This window comes from Bufo bufo, chromosome 4 (assembly GCF_905171765.1).
Source record: "Bufo bufo chromosome 4, aBufBuf1.1, whole genome shotgun sequence".
Classification (NCBI taxonomy): Eukaryota; Metazoa; Chordata; class Amphibia; order Anura; family Bufonidae; genus Bufo; species Bufo bufo.
Window position 1 is genome coordinate 397,262,472 of NC_053392.1, and position 25,487 is coordinate 397,287,958.

The 25,487-nt window shown below is 44.2% G+C and overlaps 1 protein-coding gene across 1 annotated transcript in view; it reads left to right on the forward strand.

The window, feature by feature from the left end:
- UST (uronyl 2-sulfotransferase) overlaps positions 1-25,487 on the forward strand; it is a 528,102-nt gene that overhangs the window by 429,684 nt on the left and 72,931 nt on the right. The window contains exon 5 of the mRNA XM_040429265.1: positions 6,189-6,342. Coding sequence (XP_040285199.1) covers positions 6,189-6,342 — 154 coding nt within the window. The remainder of the gene's footprint in view (positions 1-6,188; positions 6,343-25,487) is intronic.

The following is a 25,487-nucleotide window of genomic DNA, read 5'->3' on the forward strand; positions in this document are numbered from 1 at the left end:
ATGGGGGGCACTGCTGACCCTCAGTGACCACCTCCCTCATATAAAGGGGAAGACATAAAACCACCACTAAACTGGTGATAAGTATAAGTAATAATAAACAATTACAGACCAGACTGCCTCCAAAATCGTAATAATGAATCATTTGGAGGTGCCTGGTCATATTTAAAGATATAGGGAGTCAATTATATTAGCCCCCTAAATAAATGTGGTGCTTTACGCACTGATCGGCACAGTTTGTGTGGGTTGCATACCACTGATATTAAACAAATTACTTAGAATAGTCAGGACTAAAAAGACAGGAAGGATTTTAAATAAAACATGCAAAATTGAGTCTCTCATTGAGACCGAGGGGGGACTGGGATTGGAAGCGATAAATCCAAGAGGACTCTTTTTGAAGAATCCTTCTATCCCTGTCCCCCCCCCCCCTCTCAGGGAAAGGGACCACCTCCAAGACCGAAAAACGGACCGAGCTTAGGTCACCCTTATGGCAGCTATTAAAATGATGGGCCACCGGGGTATCCTTTGATTTCTTAATATCATTCAGATGCTCACAAATCCTTCTCCGTAACTCCCTCTTAGTCTTGCCAATGTAGTCGAGTGGACAGCTACATTGGCAAATGTAGACAACGCCTTTGGTCTTACAATTGGCGAAGTCACGGATGGTGAAAGGTCGTTGGGTCACGGAGCAGATTATTATTTTAGAAGGATTGATGAAATTGCAAGCTTTGCAGGACCCACATTTAAAGACCCCAAGGGGCCTACGGTCCAGCCATGTACCCTCTCTTTTGGGGCCTTCATAGTGGCTATGCACTAGCCGATCTCGCAGGCTTCTCCCTTTTCGGTAGGTAATCTGAGGATAGTTCTTGATTACCTGAGTTAGGTCAGGGTCCATAGTTAAAATTGCCCAGTGCCTTCTGAGTATGGAAACTACCTCTCTGTTCCCAGAATCAAAGGTAGAGATCAGACGAATAAGGTTCCCGTCAATATCTCTTTGTCTAGGTATTAGGAGCTCTTCTCTCCTCTTTGACTCTGCGAACTGAAAAGAGTCCCTAAGAATCTTAGATGGGTACCCTCTCTCACTTAGTCTCTTTCTGAGTTTACCCGACTCTTGATAGAAATTACCTCCCGACGAACAATTCCTGCGAACCCGCAGGTATTGTCCCCTAGGGATCCCCTTTTTGACGGCGGTAGGGTGGTGACTCTCCCGATGGAGGATGCTATTGGTGGCTGTGGGCTTCCTAAAAACAGATGTGTTCAGAGTGTCCTCTGTTTTTGTAACCACTACGTCCAAAAAGGTGATCCGTTCTAGTTGGGTTTCACAGGTAAATCTCAGGCCAACATCATTGAGATTAAGGCAATCAATAAAACTATGGAAAGCTGCAATAGTCCCCTCCCAGATCAGAAAAACATCGTCGATGTAGCGAGTCCAGAAGGAGATGTTCTCGCTCCACCACGGATGTTGGTCGGGAAAAATGACGCTGTCCTTCCACCAGCCCAGGAGGAGATTCGCATACGTGGGGGCACAGGAATTCCCCATTGCGGTCCCCCTGAGCTGGTGGTAGAAGGAGCCATTAAACAGAAAATAATTATGTGTGAGGGTGTATTCCAATAGTTTCAGAATAAAGACATTATGTGCACCGAACTGGGTTCCTCTTGTATTTAGGAAATAATTAACGGCTTCAATTCCTTTATCATGTGGAATCGAGGTATAAAGCGATTCCACATCGATGCTTGCCAGAATACTGTTGGGATTCACTGTAAGAGTTTCTATTTTACGAAGGAAGTCTATTGTATCGCGAGTAAAAGATGGTAGACGTAAAACAAAATCACGGAGGACCTTATCAAGGTAAATTCCGCTGTGATGTGTAAGCGAGTCAATACCCGATACAATGGGACGCCCTTTAAGAGGATGTATCCCCTTATGGATCTTAGGCAAACAATAAAAAGTAGCTGTTTGTGGGGTTTTTGGGAACAGGAAATCAAACTCAGTCTTACTGATGACACCTTGTTGTAGGCCCTGACTGAGAACTCCGAGGAGGTCTGTACGGAATGACTCAGTAGGGTCCACAGATATTTTTTTATAGCTGGTTTTATCATTCAGTAGGGACGAGCACATTAGTTGATATTTATGATGGTCCATCAATACCAAGTTGCCACCCTTGTCAGACTGTTTAATGATCAACTCCTTGTTATTTTCCAGGTTTTTGAGGGCCTGGAACTCTGATACTGAGAGATTGGAGTGAAGGGGAACATCCTGTAATTTTTCAATGTCTAAGATAACGAGACGCAGGAAAATAGCAATATGTTCCGTGCTGACAGGAGGTGGCAATCTGGTACTTCGCGGTCTTAGTTCAGTGAAAGGACCTTTTCCTAACACCCTAGTTCCTTCATCCCAAAGCTCCATAAGATTTTGGAGGTCGGGGAAATCCCCTGGGCTGATTCCCAGGTCCAAACAAGTTTTTTTATTGCAATTCTTGAAGAATTTGTGCCATTTTAATTTCCTAGCAAATAAGTTCAGATCTTTTACCCAGGTAAAAGTGTCATGTTTCGTTGTCGGTACAAAGGATAGGCCCTTCTGAAGTAGGTTATTCTCCGCCGCAGTCAGGTTATATTTGGACAGATTTATTACCTGCAATTGATCCGTTAATTGTTTCGACTGCGGTCCCTTAGTTGGTACGAGGCCTGGCCCTTGGCTAAAAAAGAGGAGGAAGATGATGAGGAGGATGCAGGAGGGTTGGGATCTACAACAGGGACTGTAGCAGCGGTAATGTTTGGAGGTAAACCTTGATAAGGGGTAAACTGAGAAGGGTTGTCCATTTGTGTACGATTCTGGGGTCCCGGTGCATGTTGCATGTTTTATTTAAAATCCTTCCTGTCTTTTTAGTCCTGACTATTCTAAGTAATTTGTTTATTATCAGTGGTATGCAACCCACACAAACTGTGCCGATCAGTGCGTAAAGCACCACATTTATTTAGGGGGCTAATATAATTGACTCCCTATATCTTTAAATATGACCAGGCACCTCCAAATGATTCATTATTACGATTTTGGAGGCAGTCTGGTCTGTAATTGTTTATTATTACTTATACTTATCACCAGTTTAGTGGTGGTTTTATGTCTTCCCCTTTATATCAGGGAGGTGGTCACTGAGGGTCAGCAGTGCCCCCCATCAATTTATTTGCCACCTTTATTCCATTCTTAATTATCCTGGTGTGTGGCATGGTATGGAAAGCTTTTTTGGTCCTATGCAGTGTTTAGGGAAACAAGTAAAATTGTGGGCGCCCCATTACAACTACCTCTTAATTCTTCCATTGCTCCATAAGTGTGACATCTGCCTGCTCTCTTCCGGTGCCGGCATTGAGCCCTTTGCGGTTCACGATGCGTTCCACGGCACCGGAGGTGACCTAGGCCGGAAGTTCTGATTCGTTCCGGAGACCGGAAGTGCTCTTTCCGGCGCCGGGACGCACAAAACTGACTCTATAAATAGTCGTTAAATAAGCCGGCAAGTCTCCTGGACCTCTGAGCATACCAGCGAAAGGGGGGGGGGGGGGGGCATCGTTGCTAGCATCATAGTCATGTAAGTCTTTCCCTGTGTTGGGAATTTGATTCTGCAATTTTCCAGTGACAGCTGGGACCATTGTCATTATCTTTGATTGAACTTGTCTTTATATCTTTACACACACCTCTTTAGGTATCTTGTGATGGGGTTTATCTTGCTATTTGGCAACCTATGAATTCCCACCTCCCTGTTTTTTGAAGCATCTCTAGCTAAGTATTGTCTCAGTTATATTATTATCTTTTGGTCTCAGGTTTTTGTTTGTATCATTCCTGGACTATGTCCATGTACCTATCTACCTCCTGATGAACCTGCTTCGTTTCAGGTGAAACGCGTCGAGGTTCATGTACTAGGATGGGAATATGAAAATGTACATTTTGTTATTTTGAGAGGATTGGGGTTTATCCTACAACCGGGACCCCCCTTCACTCTCTTCCTATCGTCAATAATCCTGCTCTATACCTTGAGTGGGCAGGTGGCTATTCCATACCTTTGGAACACCTTCCACTTTCGGTACTGTGGGCTTTGTCTTAACCGTTATTGTGTATCCAATATATTTTTTTTCCCTGGCTAGGGTTGATCTAGGGATTTGTTAGCCTTAGGTTCGGGGACAGGGAACTCCCACCATCAGGGAGCGACCCTGGGCTGAGCAGCTGATAGGGCCTTTAGGGTAAGCATTTGTCTGCCCTGCCCTATTTTAGACTATCTTTGCGTCACCAGTAAATGTTGAGGGGTTGCTACTCCCCCATCAAAAGTAACTTATATATAAATTCTTTTGAATTGTAGCTTTGTTTGTTGGTATATACATACCTATACCCGCATGTTGATCAATAAAGGTAATTTTTAAAAGTCACTAACTTGAAAAATGAGTATAGAATCATTGTAAACATAATGGGGGGAATTTGTCTCCCCCTTATGCCTCTTTTTGGCATTAAAAAGTCACATATATATATATATATATATATATATATATAGAACAGTGGATCTGAACATATACTGGATGTATACCGGTACTTATTATATACAGGTTTGTTAAAAGGAACCAAATAACAGAGCTACTCTATGCACAAAAAACATACTTCTACATTGCTTTTTTGTAGTGTACAGTACCCCAGTTCTTTAGTCCCTAAAGAAAAGATGAGGCTCACAACATCAAAGCAATCCCCCCCCCCTTCCTCCCCAGAAATCAGTTTTTTGATGGACAATAAACTTTCAATATTTTTATGATTACTTTGTGAGGTTGTGAGAAGCAGAATAAAAATCTGACTGCATTTTAGAGATTTATTTCTAAGAAGCATAGAAGAATACAGTATATTTCTCAAAGTATGTGGACACCCCTCCTGATTTATTGTATTCAGCTTCATGAAATGAGTTTTCTTCGCTGAGCAGCTGGAAATAAGCCTAAGGGTACTTTCACAATTGTGGCAAAGTAATCCGGCAAGCAGTTCAGTCGCCGGAACTGCCTGCCAGATCAGGCAATCTGCATGCAGCCAGACAGCATTTGTAGACTGATCCGGATGCGGGTCCATCTCACAAATGCATTGCAAGAATGGATCCGTCTGTCCATTTGTCATACAGACAAACGCATCTGTTTCTATTTTTTTTCACATTTTTAAAGGTCTGCGCATGCGCAGACCGGAAGGACGGGTCCGGCATTCCTGTATTTTGAATGCCGGATCCGGCACTAATACATTCCTATGGAAAAAAGGATTCAGTATTCAGGCAAGTGTTCAGTTTTTTTGGACAGAGATAAAACCATAGCATGCTGCGGTATTATCTCCATCCTGATCAGTCAAAAAGACTGAACTTTAAGACATCCTGATGAATCCTGGACGGATTGCTCTCCATTCAGAATGCATGGAGATAAAACTGATCAGTTCTTTTCCGGTATAGAGCCCCTAGGACGGACCTCTATGCCGGAAATGAATAACGCTAGTGTGAAAGTACCCTAAGATCACCATGTGCAATACCAAGCATTTAAAGTAGGGTAAAATACACCACTATTAGACTCTGGAGCAGTGGAAACTCTGGAGTTTTGAATCATGTTTCGTGATCTGGCAGTCTGGTGGACAAATCTGGAGTAGTTGCCTGGAGAATGCTACCGACTAGAACTCATAGTGCCTAATATTTAGTGGAGAAGGGATAATGGTACAGGGAATGTATTTTAGGGTTTGGACTAGACCCCTCATTTCCAGTGAAGATTAATGCAACAGCATGCAAAGATATTTTAGACATTCGTATGCTTCCAACTTTGGGATGAATTGGAAGACCTACTCCAAAATCTTCTGAAAAGGTTTCCCAGTGGAGGCTGTTTTAGCTGCAAAAGGCGCCAAACTCTATTACCCATGGTTTTGAAATGGGATGTCCAAGACACTCATATAGGTGTAATGGTTAGATGTACAGTTTAGCCGTAAAGTGTGTATCTATAAATAAATAAGAAATTAAAAACTATAACATGTCTGAAAAAGATAAGAAATATTATGTAATAAGGCAAAGCATGGATACATAAAATACAGAAAACATAATAGTTGTAAAAGCATCTGTAATTTTAGATGCTTTCTGTATATAATTTTGAAATATACAGTTGAAATGAAAAGTCCTCACACTCAATTTATGTAGTATTTTTTACAGATTTGGCACAGAACAGCCAGTGTATATCAACATAATTAGAGACCCGATCAATAGATTTCTCTCTAATTACTTTTTTCGTCGATTTGGAGACTGGAGAGGAGAGCAGAATCACATGATCCGTACCCCGGGAATGAAAGAAGAGGAAAGGTACTTGGTAAGTCTTGCATATACTTTACATACATTATATAACTGCATATTTGAAAGCAGAATAAGCAGAAACTATCTTCGGAGGTTAAAGGGAATTTGTGGATTGGATGGCTCACTCCTCCTCTCAGTCCCAGCAGGCTGATGTGGAGGTGACTTCAGCTTCAGTAGGTGACACCATGCCATGGAGCCAGGGGTCATAGCATTCCCCCTGCTCCTCCTCCTTACAGCCGCAAAGAAGGCTTTTAGTGGAGTCCTCTCAGTCTTCACTGCCATTTCCTAGCAGGGCACCTTCCCTTTTCCTAAGAAGTGGCAAGAAAATCACACCACCCCTATGGCAGATAGTCAAGAGAGTCTCCCTGTTGACGACTTGTGAGAGCCCTTACTGTTTGGGCTGCCATGAAGAGGAGGTTGGGGAGTAGGTTGGTGACCCTATGCATACCTGTGTTGATGGTGGTGGTAATAGTGGCACCTGTAGCCATGGCATTGGTGTTGGGGGCAGCGACAGTGGCATTCGGGGAAAACTTATAGCCGAGGAGGGGGGCCCAGGAGCCCATCATGAGCTCTCACAGTCTGATAAAAGCGACATAGAGGGTAAAGACTCTGAGCTCCCAGGTGCTGTCCAGCACACAATTGTCATCAATCAGGGTGCTGAGGAGGAGGCAACGTCAGTGGAGAAGGGCAGTGGTGGCAGAAGCATTAAAGAGTAGAGGCAATGTACCTCTCAAAGAACAGCCAAGACTACGTCGGCTTCGGGATCTGGTGATGCCGCTGATGCTGTGGGTGTGTTAGGCTCAAAAGGTTCCAGAGCTAAGCCCAGCTTGGCTGCCTGTAGCACTGTGTGAGCAACTCCCGTATGGCGCTTTTTCTCCACAAGGCGAGCACACAAGACCACAGAGGTGTGTAAGATCTGCAGGATTAAAATAAGCCATCGCTATTCAAAAACAATTATAGGTACCAGAGGTCTATTGCAGCACAGCAGGCGGCATCACCGGATCCTTTTTATAAAATACAACTGGGCCAGCATTCCCAATGAGAACAAGTTTGTCCTTCACCTGGTCCCCTTTGTGGCAGCAAACCTGCATCCTCACGCTATACAGAGTCTTTGGCATCATCATAACCTTCTCCTGCTAAGACTCCTCCTTTTACTTGGCTCCAATGTGAGACCTCTAGAACGGAACATTTGGCCATGATAAAACTTTTTTCCACCAGCAATTGAACCCCCACCTGGCCATGTTGCTGGCAGTGCAGTCACTGTAGTACTATTGTACTAGAGCCTTGCACTTTCATGTGGCAGAGAATGAGGGCCACACCTTGTGATTCTCAAGGTGCTCTCCACGGTGAGCACATGGAGCAGCTGTTATGGGCAGGGACATTACATGCCTTTCACGGCCCACTGGGTCAATGTTTTTTGTGGCAGTGGAGAGGCAGCACCATGGCCAGGTCCTTTTGACCCCTTCCCACCATATCATGGAGCTGGCTCTGACTGCAGACACTTACCTACCTCCACCTCCTCCATGGATACGATCTTGTCCCGAACAGCAACAGGGCACATAGTCACTCACACTACCCATCCTTCCAATCACATGTGTCAAGTCAAGCGTTGCCATGCCATTTTGGAGCTAATAGGGAGAGAGAGTAGCCACACCAGTGAGCAGTTGCTCAAGTACATCAAGCAGCAAACATCTCACTGGCTGTTACCTCTCCAACTGGGCAAAGTGGTCAGCGATAATGTGCAGAACATCCTGGCCGCCCTGAACCTGGAGGAAATGCTTCCTTCATGGCCTTTTTTAAAAAATGCATTGGCTTGCGCAAGGTTCTCGCAATGTCCAGGAGACTGTCCCTCTTTTCAGTGTGAGGAATAGTTTCCTGGACTTGCAGCGTGTTACTACTCTTAATCTATGATGTTCCAACTTGCTATAATTCAACATTGCACATGCTCGAGTGTCTATACAAGCAGCGGAACGCCGTGAACGATTTGGTCATGCACCAGACCTCCTCAGCAGGGTGCATGTGTTTCCAGGTCGGGCAGTGGCAGCTCATGCTGTTCATGCTTCAGTTGTCCCTCATCCCCCTCATGTATTTTTGAAGAGACACTGCACTCATGCAACAGTTAGCCCTGTTGCTTTTGGGGACCCACAATGAGAAACTTCCATGCTGAAGGAGGTGCTGTCACTTGATGAGGAGTCTGAGGAGAAAGAGGATGATGTCTATGACGGGAACAACGGCCATGACACCCAATCGTCTCAGTGGGGGGCAGAGGTGGAAAGAACTGGCTCCTTGGGCACGCTGGCCAGAATAGTGACCTGTAGACTCGCTTGCTTAAGCAGCGACAGGTAGTGACATCAAGGAGTCTGATGATTACTGGATATCCATGCTTTTAGACCCTCGCTACCAAGGCAAAATGGTGGAATGTTTTACCCTGGCAGAAAGTCGGGACAAATTACATTACTACCAGGAAACACTATGTACGCAGCTTGCTGCCGCTTACGGCGAGAAGGCGTCAGCCGCTATCATGTCTGAAAGAGAGGGCCCCTCTGCCCCGCAGAGTCTCCCCCCTCCTACCACCACGAGCAGCAGAAGCCGCAGCAACTAATTCAGTCTCCTCAACATAATGGAGCAGTTTTTCCAGGCCTCCAAGGTAATCTTGGAGAGGGTTTTCTGCGCCCCTGGGAACGTGGGGACATCCCCAGACGTACCAAGTTGCCAGTGTCCAAAACACCACTTTTGTCTAAATGAACCAAGCCTGGATTCCGGAGGATTTTCACACTCTTCCAGCTGATTCCGATGTGTAGTCCTCGCCTATCTCGCCTTGCTGGCGGTGCGCCATCTTGCCACTGTTGCTGTCTATTTGCTGTCTTTCTGCCTATTATCACATTTTGTACAGCTGCTGCTACTGTGGCCTGCATCAGGCTATTAATGCTTCTTAACCTGTAGGTTTACGTGTACTCACTTTCCACGTGACTGAAATGTAAAAAAAATTGGGGGCGTTAACACAGTTGAAATTTAAATGTGGGGGGGGGATTTCTTCAAAGCGCAGTATAAATGTACGTGATCACTGTATCAACAGCAACATTTTCTCACAGTCCAGGCAAAGCTGGAGCCCACAATGCATTATTCCACTGGCACTAATGCCTGAGGGTCCGTTTCCAGGTATTCACACGCTTGAAATTTAGAATTTTTTTTGGAGGGGGTGTTTAAGGTGCAGCATAAATGTACTTGATTGCTGCATCAATACAGAAATCTTCTCACAGTCCATGCAGGCTGAAATGCGATCAATAGACCTCTCCTTGATGCTGGTGCTCCATTTTGCCACTCTTGCTGGCTGCCTACCATCACGTTGTTTAAAGCTGCTGCATGCTGCGGCCTGCATCAAGCCACTTGCCAACCATCACATTCTGTACAGCTGCTGCGGTCTGCATCATGCTACTTGCCACCCATCACATTTCCTGAAACCACTTTTTATATATATATGCATAACATCTAAATGTCTGGTGGGGTAGATGGGGGGGGGGGGGTACGGGTAGATGGGGTGGTAGGACAAGGGCTGATGGGGGAAGAGGGGCTGGGTTAGATCATCTCAGCCCTTGACCCCCCCATCTACCCCACCAGACATTTAGATGTTATTTATTCCTGCAGCTCTAATGCTATGATGATCACTGATCAGTAGATAACTCAAGTCAAGCCCCCCCCTCCCCCCCGCCATTTAGATATGTATGTTTGTTATTAATCAGACATGCACCCCAAACCACCCCCGTATTACTGTACATTCATTGGTGGTCAGTGGGCCCTCCTCCCTCCCCTGTATTACTGTACATTCATTGGTGGCCAGTGCGGCTCCCCCTCCTAATAAACCCCCCCCCCCCCCATAATTGGTGGCAGCGGAGAGTTCCGATCGGAGTCCCAGTTACTTAGCAATTTTTAGAAGCATTATACTTACCTGCCAGGTCTGTGACCGGCCGGGCGCTCCTCCTACTGGTAAGTGACAGGTCTGTGCTATAAGCAATGCGCCGCACAGACCTTTCACTTACCAGTAGGAGGAGCGCCCGGCCGGTCACAGACAGCGAAGGTAAGTATATTGCTTCTAAAATTGCTAAGTAACCATGGCAACCAGGACTGCAGTAGCGTCCAATCGGAACTCTCCGCTGCCACCAATGATGGGGGGAGGGGGGAATTTTAATTAGGAGGGGGATGGAGGGGGGCCCCGCTGGCCACCAATGAATGTACAGTAATACAGGGGAGGGAGGGGGGGCCGCACTGGCCACCAATGAATGTACAGTAATACAGGGGGGGAGAGGGGAGGCCGCACTGGCCACCAATGAATTTAAAACTGGGGAGGGAGGAGGGTGTGCCCCCTCCTGCCTGGCGGCACCTGATCTCTTGCAGGGGGCTATGATACGCACAATTAACCCCTCAGGTGAGGGGTTAATTGTGCGGATCACAGCCTTCTGTAAGAGATCGGGTGCTGCCAGGCAGCAGGGGGCAGTCATGTACACAGTTCGTAGTATATTCTATGGGAACGCCTCTGTGTTAGAATATACTGTCGGATATGAGTTTCACGATCTAACTCAAATCCGATGGTATATTCTAACATAGATGCGTTCCCATGGTGATGGGGACGCTTCAAGTTAAAATATACCATCGGATTGTAGAAAACTCTGATCCGATGGTATAATAGGGACTCCTGACTTTACATTGAAAGTCAATGGGGGACGGATCCGTTTGCAATTGCATCATATTGTGTCAACGTCAAACAGATCCGTCCCCATTGACTTGCATTGTAAGTCAGGACGGATCCGTTTGGCTCCGCACGGCCAGGCGGACACCAAAACTACTTTTTCCATCATGTCCGTGGATCCTCCAAAAATCAAGGAAGACGCACGGAAGAAAAAACTGACACGGATCAGGGAAAAACGGAAACTGTCGTGTGCATGAGGCCTTACAATGTGAGTTATCACCTGATCCACTAATCACAAAAGGTGATATTGCGCCTTATCTACTGCCTCCTGACCTCTGCACAGGTCGCAGAGCATGTCTAGAAAAATCTCTCATAGAAGTGAGGTCCCCTCTCGTCTTATGTGTCTATGGCCCATGTGGCTGTTCTCGAGGAAAAGGAACAGGAAGTCTTGACATGTTTTAGGCCTAGTGGCCAAAAATTCATGATTTTTAAGAATTTTTTAAAAAAATATATAATTTGGGACATTAAAAATGTAAAAAAAATCTAAAAACTGTGTTTAACCTAACTTAACAATTTTTTTTTAACCCCTTAGGGACTTAGGGCGTACCGGTACGCCCTGTTTCCCGAGTCCTTAAGGACCCAGGGCGTACCGGTACGTCCTAACTTTAAAGGGTTTCTATCACTTTGTTTCACCTATTTAGCTTTCAGACACTAGCGATCCGCTAGTGTCTGCTTTATCTAACCATCCTAATATAAGAGCTTATTGTCCTGCCGTTTAGCTAAAAAAATAACTTATATAGATATGCAAATGAGCCTCTAGGTGCTATGGGGGCGTCATTAGCACCTAGAGGCTCCGTCTACCTTAACAAACTGCCGCCGCCCAGCGCGTCCCTCCAGCCCGCCCATCTCCAGCTGAAGCGATCCTCTCCGTGCGCGTCTCTGTTCTGCGCATGCGCAGTGAATGTCTGATCGCTTCCCTGCTCAGACATCTCCACTGCGCCTGTTCCTCGGAGCACTATGACGTCATCGGCGCAGGCGCAGTGGAGATGTCTGAGCAGGGAAGCGATCAGACATTCACTGCGCATGCGCAGAACAGAGACGCGCACGGAGAGGATCGCTTCAGCTGGAGATGGGCGGGCTGGAGGGACGCGCTGGGCGGCGGCAGTTTGTTAAGGTAGACGGAGCCTCTAGGTGCTAATCACGCCCCCATAGCACCTAGAGGCTCATTTGCATATCTATATAAGTTATTTTTTTAGCTAAACGGCAGGACAATAAGCTCTTATATTAGGATGGTTAGATAAAGCAGACACTAGCGGATCGCTAGTGTCTGAAAGCTAAATAGGTGAAACGAAGTGATAGAAACCCTTTAAAACGCGATTACTGTGCGGCGGGGGTTAATAGGAACAGGATGCCCGCTGAAATCATTCAGCGGGCATCCTGTCACAACGCCTGGGGGGGGTCCCGTGACCCCCCGTGTCTGCGATCGCCGCAAACCGCAGGTCAATTCAGACCTGCGGTTTGCGGCTTTTACCTGGTGCGGCAGCGGCGGTGCCATCGGATCCCCATGCGGCTGTAGGGGGGACCCGATGGCATGGAAGGCAGCGCGATGTCTAAGGAAGGCATCGCGCTGCCTTCCGGTGACGAGCCTGTGAGATCCAGCCCCCTGGATCTCACAGGCCGGAAGCTGTATGAGTAATACACACAGTATTACTCATACAGCCAATGCATTCCAATACAGAAGTATTGGAATGCATTGTAAAGGGGATTAGACCCCCAAAAGTTCAAGTTCCAAAGTGGGGAAAAAAAAATAAAGTGAAAAAAAAGTTGAAGTTTTACCCCCAAAAAATGTAAAGTTTCAAGTAAAGATAAACAAAAACGTAATTTTCCCCAAATAAAGTTTTTAAAAAAATAGGTAACAAATAGGGGGGGGGGGGGGGGGAGTATACATATTAGGTATCGCCTTGTCCGTATCGACCGACTCTATAAACATATCACATGACCTAACCCCTCAGATGAACACCGTAAAAAATAAAAACTGCTAAATAAACCATTTTTTGTCACCTTACATCACAAAAAGTACAACAGCAAGTGATCAAAAAGGCGTTTGCCCACCAAAATAGTACCAATCTAACCGTCTCCTCATCCCGCAAAAATTGTCTCAGGTAGGGGCTCAATCACCCAAAAAATAAAAAACAATGGCTCAGAATATGGAGACACTAAAACATGATTTTTTTTTTGCTTTAAAAAAGCTGTTATTGTGTAAAACTTACATAAATAAAAAAAAGTATACATATTAGGCTACTTTCACACTTGCGTTCAGAGCGGGTCCGTCTGGTATCTGCACAGACGGATCCGCTCCTATAATGCAAACGCTTAGATCCGTTCAGAACGGATCCGTTTGCATTACCATGAACAAAAAAAAAAATAATAATTTTTTTTTTTTTTGTTCATGATAATGCAAACGGATCGGTTTGGAGTTTACATTGGAAGTCAATGGGGGACGGATCCGTTTGAAAATTGAGCCATATTGTGTCAACTTCAAACGGATCCGTCCCCATTGACTTACATTGTAAGTCTGGACGGATCCGTTTGCCTCCGCACGGCCAGGCGGACACCCGAACGCTGCAAGCTGCGTTCAGGTGTCCGCCTGCTGAGCGGAGCTGAGGACAAACGGTGCCAGACTGATGCATTCTGAGCGGATCCGCGTCCACTCAGAATGCATTAGGACTGGACGGATCTGTTCGGGGCCGCTTGTGAGACCCTTCAAACGGAGCTCACAAGCGGAGCCCCGAACGCTAGTGTGAACGTAGCCTTAGGTATCGCCGCATCCGTATCGACCGGCTCTATAAAAATATCACATGACCTAACCCCTGAGATGAACACCGTAAATATTTTAAAATAAAAACTGTGCTAAATAAACCATTTTTTATCACCTTACATCACAAAAAGTGTAATAGCAAGCGATCAAAAAGTCATATGCACCCCAAAATAGTGCCAATCAAACGTCATCTAATCCCGCAAAAAGATGATGAGACCCTACCTAAGATAATCACCCAAAAACTGAAAAAATTATGGCTCTCAGATTATGGAAACACTAAAACATGATTTTTTTTTGCTTAAAAAATGAAATCATTGTGTAAAACTTACATAAATAAAAAAATAAGTATATATAATAGGTATTGCAGCGTCCGTGACAACCTGGTCTATAAAAATATCACATGATCTAACCTGTCAGACGAATGTTGTAAATAACAAAAAATAAAAACGGTGCCAAAACAGCTATTTCTTGTTACCTTGCCTCACAAAAAGTGTAATATAGAGCAACCAAAAATCATATGTACCCTAAACTAGTACCAACAATACTGCCACCCTATCCCGTAGTTTCTAAAACGGGGTCACTTTTTTGGAGTTTCTACTCTAGGGGTGCATCAGGGGGGCTTCAAATGGGACATGGTGTCAAAAAAAAGTCCAGCAAAACCTGCCTTTCAAAAACCGTATGGCATTCCGTTCCTTCTGTGCCCTGCCGTGTGCCTGTACAGCGGTTTACGACCACATATGGGGTGTTTCTGTAAACTACAGAATCAGGGCCATAAATATTGAGTTTGGTTTGGCTGTTAACCCTTGCTTTGTAAATGGAAAAAAAATTGAAAATCTGCCAAAAAAGTGACATTTTTAAATTGTATCTCTATTTTCCATTAATTCTTGTGGAATACCTAAAGGGTTAACGACGTTTGTAAAATCAGTTTTGAATACCTTTAGGGGTGTAGTTTCTTAGATGGGGTCACTTTTATGAAGTTTCTACTCTAGGGGTGCATCAGGAGGGCTTCAAATGGGACATGGTGTAAAAAAAAACAGTCCAGCAAAACCTGCCTTTCAAAAACCGTATGGCATTCCGTTCCTTCTGCGCCCTGCCGTGTGCCTGTACAGCGGTTTACGACCACGTATGGGATGTTTCTGTAAACTACAGAATCGGGGCCATAAATATTGAGTTTGGTTTGGCTGTTAACCCTTGCTTTGTAAATGGAAAAAAAATGGAAAATCTGCCAAAAAAGTGACATTTTTAAATTGTATCTCTATTTTCCATTAATTCTTGTGGAATACCTAAAGGGTTAACGACGTTTGTAAAATCAGTTTTGAATACCTTTAGGGGTGTAGTTTCTTAGATGGGGTCACTTTTATGAAGTTTCTACTCTAGGGGTGCATCAGGAGGGCTTCAAATGGGACATGGTGTAAAAAAAAACAGTCCAGCAAAACCTGCCTTTCAAAAACCGTATGGCATTCCGTTCCTTCTGCGCCCTGCCGTGTGCCTGTACACCGGTTTACGACCTCGTATGGGATGTTTCTGTAAACTACAGAATCAGGGCCATAAATATTGAGTTTGGTTTGGCTGTTAACCCTTGCTTTGTAAGGGTTAGCAAAGTTTGTAAAATCAGTTTTGAATACCTTGAGGGGTGTAGTTTCTAGAATGGGGTCATTTTTGGGTGGTTTCTATCATGTAAGCTTCACAAAGTGACTTCAGACCTGAACTGGTCCTTAAAAAGTTGTTTTTTGAAAATTTTTGAGAAATTTCAAGATTTGCTTCTAAACTTCTAAGCCTTGTAACATCCCCCAAAAATAAAATGTCCTTCCCAAAATGATCCAAACATGAAGTAGACATATGGGGAATGTAAAGTAATAACTATTTTTGGAGGTATTACTATGTATTATAGAAGTAGAGAAATTGAAACTTGAAAATTTGCAATTTTTTTAAAAATTTTGGTAAATTTAGTATTTTTTTTATGAATAAAAAAAAAAAAATTTTGACTTCATTTTACCAGTGTCATGAAGTACAATATGTGACGAAAAAACAATCTCAGAATGGCCTGGATAAATCAAAGCGTTTTAAAGTTATCAGCACTTAAAGTGACACTGGTCAGATTTGCAAAAAATGGCCAAGTCCAGAAGGTGAAATAGGGCCGAGTCCTTAAGGGGGTTAAACAATAGCTCATTTTCCAATGATACTTTCCCTTTAAAGTACAATGATCCATCAGCCATCATTCATGAAACCTCATTCACAACTTACCTGCCGGTTTGTCACTTAATTATGAGGATTATTGTTTTCTTTTCACCATCATTCCAAGACCCATAACATTTTTATTTGTAGCTTTAAGTGCATTTTTGGGTTTTATTTTTTTTGGCTGGAAGAATTGTCTTTTTCAGTGGCATCATTGTGGGGAACATATAATTTACTGATTTCCCTTCATTTATTTTTTTGGAAGGGAATGCAAAAACATTTTTTCTATAATTTACTGTGCAGGAAAATAACATGTTTATTTAATTCTAGGGTCAGTATGAATGTAGTGATACCACATGTGTACAGGGAGTGCAGAATTATTAGGCAAGTTGTATTTTTGAGGATTAATTTTATTATTGAACAACAACCATGTTCTCAATGAACCCAAAAAACTCATTAATATCAAAGCTGAATATTTTTGGAAGTAGTTTTTAGTTTGTTTTTAGTTTTAGCTATTTTAGGGGGATATCTGTGTGTGCAGGTGACTATTACTGTGCATAATTATTAGGCAACTTAACAAAAAACAAATATATACCCATTTCAATTATTTATTTTTACCAGTGAAACCAATATAGCATCTCAACATTCACAAATATTCATTTCTGACATTCAAAAACAAAACAAAAACAAATCAGTGACCAATATAGCCACCTTTCTTTGCAAGGACACTCAAAAGCCTGCCATCCATGGATTCTGTCAGTGTTTTGATCTGTTCACCATGAACATTGCGTGCAGCAGCAACCACAGCCTCCCAGACACTGTTCAGAGAGGTGTACTGTTTTCCCTCCTTGTAAATCTCACATTTGATGATGGACCACAGGTTCTCAATGGGGTTCAGATCAGGTGAACAAGGAGGCCATGTCATTAGATTTTCTTCTTTTATACCCTTTCTTGCCAGCCACGCTCTGGAGTACTTGGATGTACGCGTGTGATGGAGCATTGTCCTGCATGAAAATCATGTTTTTCTTGAAGGATGCAGACTTCTTCCTGTACCACTGCTTGAAGAAGGTGTCTTCCAGAAACTGGCAGTAGGACTGGGAGTTGAGCTTGACTCCATCCTCAACCCGAAAAGGCCCCACAAGCTCATCTTTGATGATACCAGCCCAAACCAGTACTCCACCTCCACCTTGCTGGCGTCTGGGTCGGACTGGAGCTCTCTGCCCTTTACCAATCCAGCCACGGGCCCATCCATCTGGCCCATCAAGACTCACTCTCATTTCATCAGTCCATAAAACCTTCGAAAAATCAGTCTTGAGATATTTCTTGGCCCAGTCTTGACGTTTCAGCTTGTGTGTCTTGTTCAGTGGTGGTCGTCTTTCAGCCTTTCTTACCTTGGCCATGTCTCTGAGTATTGCACACCTTGTGCTTTTGGGCACTCCAGTGATGTTGCAGCTCTGAAATATGGCCAAACTGGTGGCAAGTGGCATCTTGGCAGCTGCACGCTTGACTTTTCTCAGTTCATGGGCAGTTATTTTGCGCCTTGGTTTTTCCACACGCTTCTTGCGACCCTGTTGACTATTTTGAATGAAACGCTTGATTGTTCGATGATCACGCTTCAGAAGCTTTGCAATTTTAAGAGTGCTGCATCCCTCTGCAAGATATCTCACTATTTTTGACTTTTCTGAGCCTGTCAAGTCCTTCTTTTGACCCATTTTGCCAAAGGAAAGGAAGTTGCCTAATATTTATGCACACCTAATATAGGGTGTTGATGTCATTAGACCACACCCCTTCTCATTACAGAGATGCACATCACCTAATATGCTTAATTGGTAGTAGGCTTTCGAGCCTATACAACTTGGAGTAAGACAACATGCATAAAGAGGATGATGTGGTCAAAATACTCATTTGCCTAATAATTCTGCACGCAGTGTATAGATTATTTTTTTTATGTCCTAGTACTTTTGCACAATAAAAATAGGTTATATATGGAAGAAATTTGACAGTTATTTTGTGGATGCCACATTCTGAGTGCCATAACTTGTTTATATTCCTATACATGTATTTTGGGGTACAAAGCTAATTTTTGTAATTGTTTTGGAAAGGTATGGAAAAAAAGTAGCAAAGCCACCATTTTATTATGCAACACGTTGGACAGTATGAATAATAAGGAGTTAGATGCCAAAACCTATAAGTAAATAAAACTTAATTATATTACTTTGACTATCGCGCTATTTTGCTTTACTAATAAATGAAAATGTTATGTTCTAGTCTAGAATTTAGTTGTACAACTTGAATTTAAATATACCCAGATAAACCCTATTTTTCGCCCTATAAGACGCACCGGCCCATAAGACGCACCTAGGTTTTTGAGGAGGAAAATGAGAAAAAATATATTTTTAACCAAAAGGTGTGCATTTGGAGGGTTTTGAACTAATGGTGGTCTGTGCATGACACTACTATGGGGGATCTCTGGATGGCACTGTTATGGGGGGATCTGTGGATGGCATTGTTATGGGGGGGATCTGAGGGGGGCACTGTTATGGGGGGGATCTGAGGGGGGCACTGTTATGGGGGGATCTGAGGGGGAACTGTTATGGGGGGATCTGATGGGGGCATTGTTATGGGGGGGTTCTGAGGGGGGCACTGTTATGGGGGGTGATCTGTGGATGGCACTGTTATGGGGGGGGGTGATCTGTGGATGGCACGGTTATGGGGAGGGGGGTGATCTGTGGATGGCACTGCTATATATGTGTCACCCACAGAACCCCCACTCTATAACAGTGCCATCCACATATCCCCCACCCAAAAATATTGGCATCCACAGATCCCCCCCCTCCATAACATAACAGTGCCATCCACAGATCACCCCCCCATAACAGTGCCATCCACATATCCCCCACCGCTCACTCAATGCTTTATTGCCTAAACATTTTATAATAATAGCTTTCATTGAAGTTCTGAACCCCAGCCCCATCTGTACTACGTACTAAATGTACACTGGTGAGACCTCACTTGGAGTATTGTGCGCAGTACTGGAGGCCATATCTCCAGAAGGATATAGATACTCTAGAGAGAGTTCAGAGAAGAGCTACTAAACTAGTACATGGATTGCAGGATAAAACTTACCAGGAAAGGTTAAAGGACCTTAATATGTATAGCTTGGAAGAAAGAAGAGACAGAGGGGATATGATAGAAACTTTTAAATACATAAAGGGAATCAACTCGGTAAAGGAAGAGAGCATATTTAAAAGAAGAAAAACTACCACAAGAGGACACAGTTTTAAATTAGAGGGGCAAAGGTTTAAAAGTAATATAAGGAAGTATTACTTTACTGAGAGAGTAGTGGATGCATGGAATAGCCTTCCTGCAGAAGTGGTTGCTGCAAATACAGTGAAGGGGTTTAAGCATGCATGGGATAGGCATAAGGCCATCCTTCATATAAGATAGGGCCGGGGGCTATCCATAGTATTCAGTATATTGGGCAGACTAGATGGGCCAAATGGTTCTTATCTGCCGACACATTCTATGTTTCTATGTTTCTATGTCCTGTAGCAGGCAAAGCAGGGCGGGCGGCCGGACGTAACTCACTGATATCTTTATGAATGAAGTAGGCGGCGCAGGCACGTGAAGTCAGTGAGTTACGGCCGGCCGCCCGCCCGCCCTGCTCTGCCTGCTACAGGACATTTATTAAGTAGTACAGATGGGGCTGGGGATCGGAACTTTAATAAAAGCTATTATTATAAAAGGTTTAGGCATTAAGGAAGTGAGTGAGCGGTGGGGCCGGAGTACTGTGACCGCACCGGCCCCGCCGCATTTGCATGACACCGGCCCCTCCTCCCTCCCCCCTCCAGCTGATACATCGCAGACTGCGATGTAAAATGGCAGCATTCGTCTTATGGGGCGAAAAATACGGTATGTTGCATAACTTTGCAAACACAGTGGTTTACTTAGGCTACATTCACGTCTTTGTCAGAAAACAACTAAAAATAGTAATGCAGTTGTCAACTGAGCCATTGCACTTAAGATGCATTGTTTTCCTTCAGTCCAGTCACATTTAAACAGAATTTGTCATAATATTTCACAATATAAATTGTATTAGTTATTAAATAGATCTCTGGACCATGTCAGAATTTAGCCTGCAGCTTGTACCGAGCAGTGTGAGATTTTAGTAGAAGCAGCTAAAGAGGTACATTGAAAGAAGCTTGTCAGTCAAACTGGGTGGGTGGAAAAGGAGTTCAGCTTGTGAATACACCGGACTCATGAGCTCTTGGTCTCTACCTGGACTTCTAAAATGATCATTTTAGGGCTCTTTCACACTTGCGTTCTTGTCTTCCGGCATAGAGTTCCGTCGTCGGGGCTCTATGCCGGAAGAATCCTGATCAGTTTTATCCTAATGCATTCTGAATGGAGAGAAATCCGTTCAGGATGCATCAGGATGTCTTCAGTTCCGGAACGGAACGTTTTTTGGCCGGAGAAAATACTGCAGCATGCTGCGCTTTTTGCTCCGGCCAAAAATCCGGAACACTTGCCGCAAGGCCGGATCCGGAATTAATGCCCATTGGAAGGCATTGATCCGGATCCGGCCTTAAGCTAAACGTCGTTTCGGCGCATTGCCGGAGCCGACATTTAGCTTTTTCTGAATGGTTTCCATGGCTGCCGGGACGCTAAAGTCCTGACAGCCATGGTAAAGTGCAGCGGGGAGCGGGGGAGCAGTATACTTACCGTCCGTGCGGCTCCCCGGGAGCTCCAGAGTGATGTCAGGGCGCCCCAAGCGCATGGATCATGTGATCGCATGGATCACGTCATTCATGCGCATGGGGCGCTCTGACGTCATTCTGGAGCGCCCCGGGAGCCGCACGGACTGTAAGTATACCGCTCCCCGCTCCTACTATGGCAACCAGGACTTTAATAGCGTCCTGGGTGCCATAGTAACACTGAAAGCATTTGGAAGACGGTTCCGTCTTCAAATGCTTTCAGTACACTTGCGTTTTTCCGGATCCGGCGGGCACCTCCGGCAACGGAAGTGCATGCCGGATCCCAACAACGCAAGTGTGAAAGAGGCCTTAATGTAAAGCGCTCTGGAATGTAGTGGCACTATATAAATAAAGATGATTATTATCACCACGCAGGAATATTTTCTAAAAGGATTTACATCCATTCTCATTTGAATTTTCAGAGAGCGACTGCATTTACATTACTGTTAACTTTATCTGGCAGGCATTTTGGCAAAGAACAGCCTGTTTAAGTTTACCAGATCTGACATTGCCGGATACTGCCATTAACCCTCGGACTACATAGACTATAATGGATCCAGCGGGGATTCCGGCACTTTCCGACATGAGGGTCAGTTTTTTGCCAGAAAGAAAAATGATGCATGCATCATTTTATGTCCGGCCGAAACCCAATACTACTGGATCCCGTTATAGTCTATAGGGTCTGGTGGTGAATGAATCCGGTGAGCTCCACTAGGCTGTCACCGTTAACAGCCTGCCGTCTCAGGTTACTGGTGATGTGAATATTGCCTAAATATGCCAGCCTAAGGTGTAAGGGATCTGTTTAGCTTTACTTGGAATATGCCTCTGTGTTCCTTTGGTTACAGATGGCATACTGGCACTTAGCATACACTGTAAAACTATAGTGCTATAATTGTGCAGCATATTATGAAAAAAAGAACCTTATACAAATGATCAAAGTGTACCACACTGGAACATGAATTTAATGGTCTCCAACAGCAGCCTATAAGTTTTTAAGTTTTCTGTACAAAGCAGGAAAAGGTTTACAAAACTGAAATATTGTGAAGACATAACTCTCTCTCTCTCTCTCTCTCTCTCTCTCACTCTCACTCTCACTCTCTTAAATATGTATATATATATATATATTAGAGTTGTTGCGATACCAAATTTTTGATTCGGTTTCGATACCATGAAAAAGTATTGCGATACTCGATACCATTCGATACCACGCGAAAAAAATAAACAAAAAAAGCCACGTGCATTCCTCATTTTTAAAAATGGCGAATCGCGCAGTTTTTATTTTATTTTTTCTGTTCCGGCATTCACCACCTAGATTTTTTTTTTATATTTTAATAGTTTGGACTTTTCTGACGTGGCGATGTAATATGTTTATTTATATATTTTATATGTGAAATTGGGAAAAGGGGGGTGATTTATACTTCATATTTTAGTGTTTTTTTTTTTTTCACTTTTTATTTAATAACTATTTCCCCCCTTAGGGGCTAGAACCTGGGATCTTTCATCCCTTTTCCTATTCACCCTGATAGATCTCTATCAGGGTGAATAGGACTCCACACTGTCCCTGCTGCTCTGTGCTTTGTGCACACAGCATCAGGGATGTTACCATGGCAACCAGGGCTTCTGTAGCGTCCTGGCTGCCATGGTAACCGATCGGAGCCCCAGGCTTACACAGCTGGGGCTCCGATCAGAAGCTGCCACTGCACCACCAATGAGGGGGAGTGGAGAGGTCCCTGTGGCCACTGCCACCAATGATTTTAATACTGGAGGGTTGAGAGGGGCCGGCGCACTGTGCCACCAATGATTTTAATGGGATGGGGGGATTGAGGGGGGGGGGCACACTGCACCACCAATGATTTTACCCCTTTATACAGGAGGCGGGTACTAGCAGATCAGCGGCAGTTAACTGCCGCTGATCGCAGCTCCCTGTCAGGGGCAGGGTGCCGGCAATGCGATTCTGCTGCCGGCACCCGCCTCCTGTATGTGTTAAAGACTGACTACTGTATATGAGTCCAGACTTTCACTATTAGGCCACACAGAGCGGCGCCCAGCGATGTCTCAGCACTCACCATTTAGTCCTGGGCGCCGCTCCGTTCGCCCGCAGTGCCCCATTACTGTCTCCTCTCCTGCTCCACATGCTGCTGATTACTATCGGAGCGATGGGAGGAGACATCAGCTTCACTAGTGGGCGTTCCTTCTCCCTGGCTGTAGCGCTGTCCAATCGCAGCGCAGGGAAAAGGAACGCCCACTAGTGAAGCTGATGTCTCCTCCCATCGCTCCGATAGTAATCCTATCATTGGTGGCGCAGTGCGCCCGCCCCTCCTCCGCCCCTCTCTTCTCATTGCCGCCCCTCCTCCACCCCCTCTCTTCTCATTGCCGCCCCTCCTCCGCCCCTCTCTTCTCATTGCCGCCCCTCCTCCGCCCCTCTCTTCTCATTGGTGGCAGCGGCAGCAGCACAGGGGGAGGGAGGACAGCTTCCTTCTCCCCGTGCTGCTGAGAGAGAACATGAGCGCGCCGATAGCAGCGCGCTCATGTTCAGAGATACTAGACTGCGCAGAAGCGCAGCCCAGTATCGAAAAAACGGAAATCCCGGTATCGTATCGATACCGGGACAAAAGTATCGATTGGGTATCGAAATTTCGATACCCGCAACAACCCTAATATATATATATATATACAGTTGCAAGAAAAAGTATGTGAACCCTTTGGAATTATATGGATTTCTGCACAAATTGGTCATAAAATGTGATCTGATCTTCATCTAAGTTACAACAATAGACAATCACAGTCTGCTTAAACTAATAACACACAAAGAATTAAATGCTACGATGTTTTTATTGAACACACCATGTAAACATTCACAGTGCAGGTGGAAAAAGTATGTGAACCCCTAGACTAATGACATCTCCAAGAGCTAATTGGAGTGAGGTGTCAGCCAACTGGAGTCCAATAAATGAGATGAGATTGGAGGTGTTGGTTACAGCTGCCCTGCCCTATAAAAAACACACACCAGTTCTGGGTTTGCTTTTCTCAAGAAGCATTGCCTGATGTGAATGATGCCTCACACAAAAGAGCTCTCAGAAGACCTACGATTAGGAATTGTTGACTTGCATAAAGCTGGAAAGGGTTATAAAAGTATCTCCAAAAGCCTTGCTGTTCAATAGTCCATGGTAAGACAAATTGTCTATAAATGGAGAAAGTTCAGCACTGCTTCTACTCTCCCTAGGAGTGGCCGTCCTGTAAAGATGACTGCAAGAGCACAGCGCAGACTGCTCAATGAGTTGAAGAAGAATCCTAGAGTGTCAGCTAAAGATTTACAAAAGTCTCTGGCATATGCTAACATCCGTGTTGGCGAATCTACGATGCGTAAAACACTAAACAAGAATGGATTTCATGGGAGGATACCACAGAAAAAGCCACTGCTGTCCAAAAGAAATTGCTGCACGTTTACAGTTTGCACAAGATCACCTGGATGTTCCACAGCAGTACTGGCAAAATATTCTGTGGACAGATGAAACCAAAGTTCAGTTGTTTTGAAGAAACACACAACACTATGTGTGGAGAAAAAGAGGCACATCACACCAACATCAAAATCTCGTCCCAACTGTGAAGTATGGTGGTGGGGGTATCATTGTTTGGGGCTGCTTTGCTGCGTCAAGGCCTGGACGGATTGCTATCATCCAAGGAAAAATAAATTCCTAAGTTTATCAAGACATTTTGCAGGAGAACTTAAGGCCATCTGTCCACCAGCTGAAGCTCAACAGAAGATGGGTGTTGCAACAGGACAACGACCCAAAGCATAGAAGTAAATCAACAACAGAATGGCTTAAACAGAAGAAAATACGCCTTCTGGAGTGGCCCAGTCAGAGTCCTGACCTCAACCCGATTGAGATGCTGTGGCATGACCTCAAGAAAGCGATTCACACCAGACAACCCAAGAATATTGCTGAACTGAAACAGTTCTGTAAAAAGGAATGGTTAAGAATTACTCCTGACCGTTGTGCACGTCTGATCTGCAACTACAGGAAACGTTTTGTTGAAGTTATTGCTGCCAAAGAAGGTTCAACCAGTTATTAAATCCAAGGGTTCACATACTTTTTCCACCTGCACTGTGAATGTTTACATGGTGTGTTCAATAAAAACATGGTAACATTTAATTCTTCGTGTGTTATTAGTTTAAGCAGACTGTGATTGTCTATTGTTGTGACTTAGATGAAATCAGATCACATTTTATGACCAATTTGTGCAGAAATCCATATCATTCCAAAGGGTTCACATACTTTTTCTTGCAACTGTATATAACATTATTTTCATACATTGATTCTGGCATGCCTGGTTAAAATGCACTTAAAGGGTCTGTATCATTTTAGCAAATGGCATTTATTATGTAGACAAAGTAAATTCAAGACACTTACATTAGGACAAAGCTCCTTTTCCTATAGTGTGCAAGCACGGCCACTGCTCCTGGATTGCAGGGTGGTTGTAATTTCTGGATATGAACATTATATAATGTGATGGAAAAATGAATCCAGCCAGCAAAGGAGGCAATATGGACACTCACAATACATTAGTAAGTACCTTGTATTAACTTTCTCTACATGATAAATGCTATTTGCTGACATGAGACTTTTTATTTTTTTTCTTCCCTGTCTTCCGGGAGATAACTTTTTTATTTTTCTGTTCACATATCCATATGACGGCCTTGTGGGACAAGTTGTACTTTCACTGTTTGT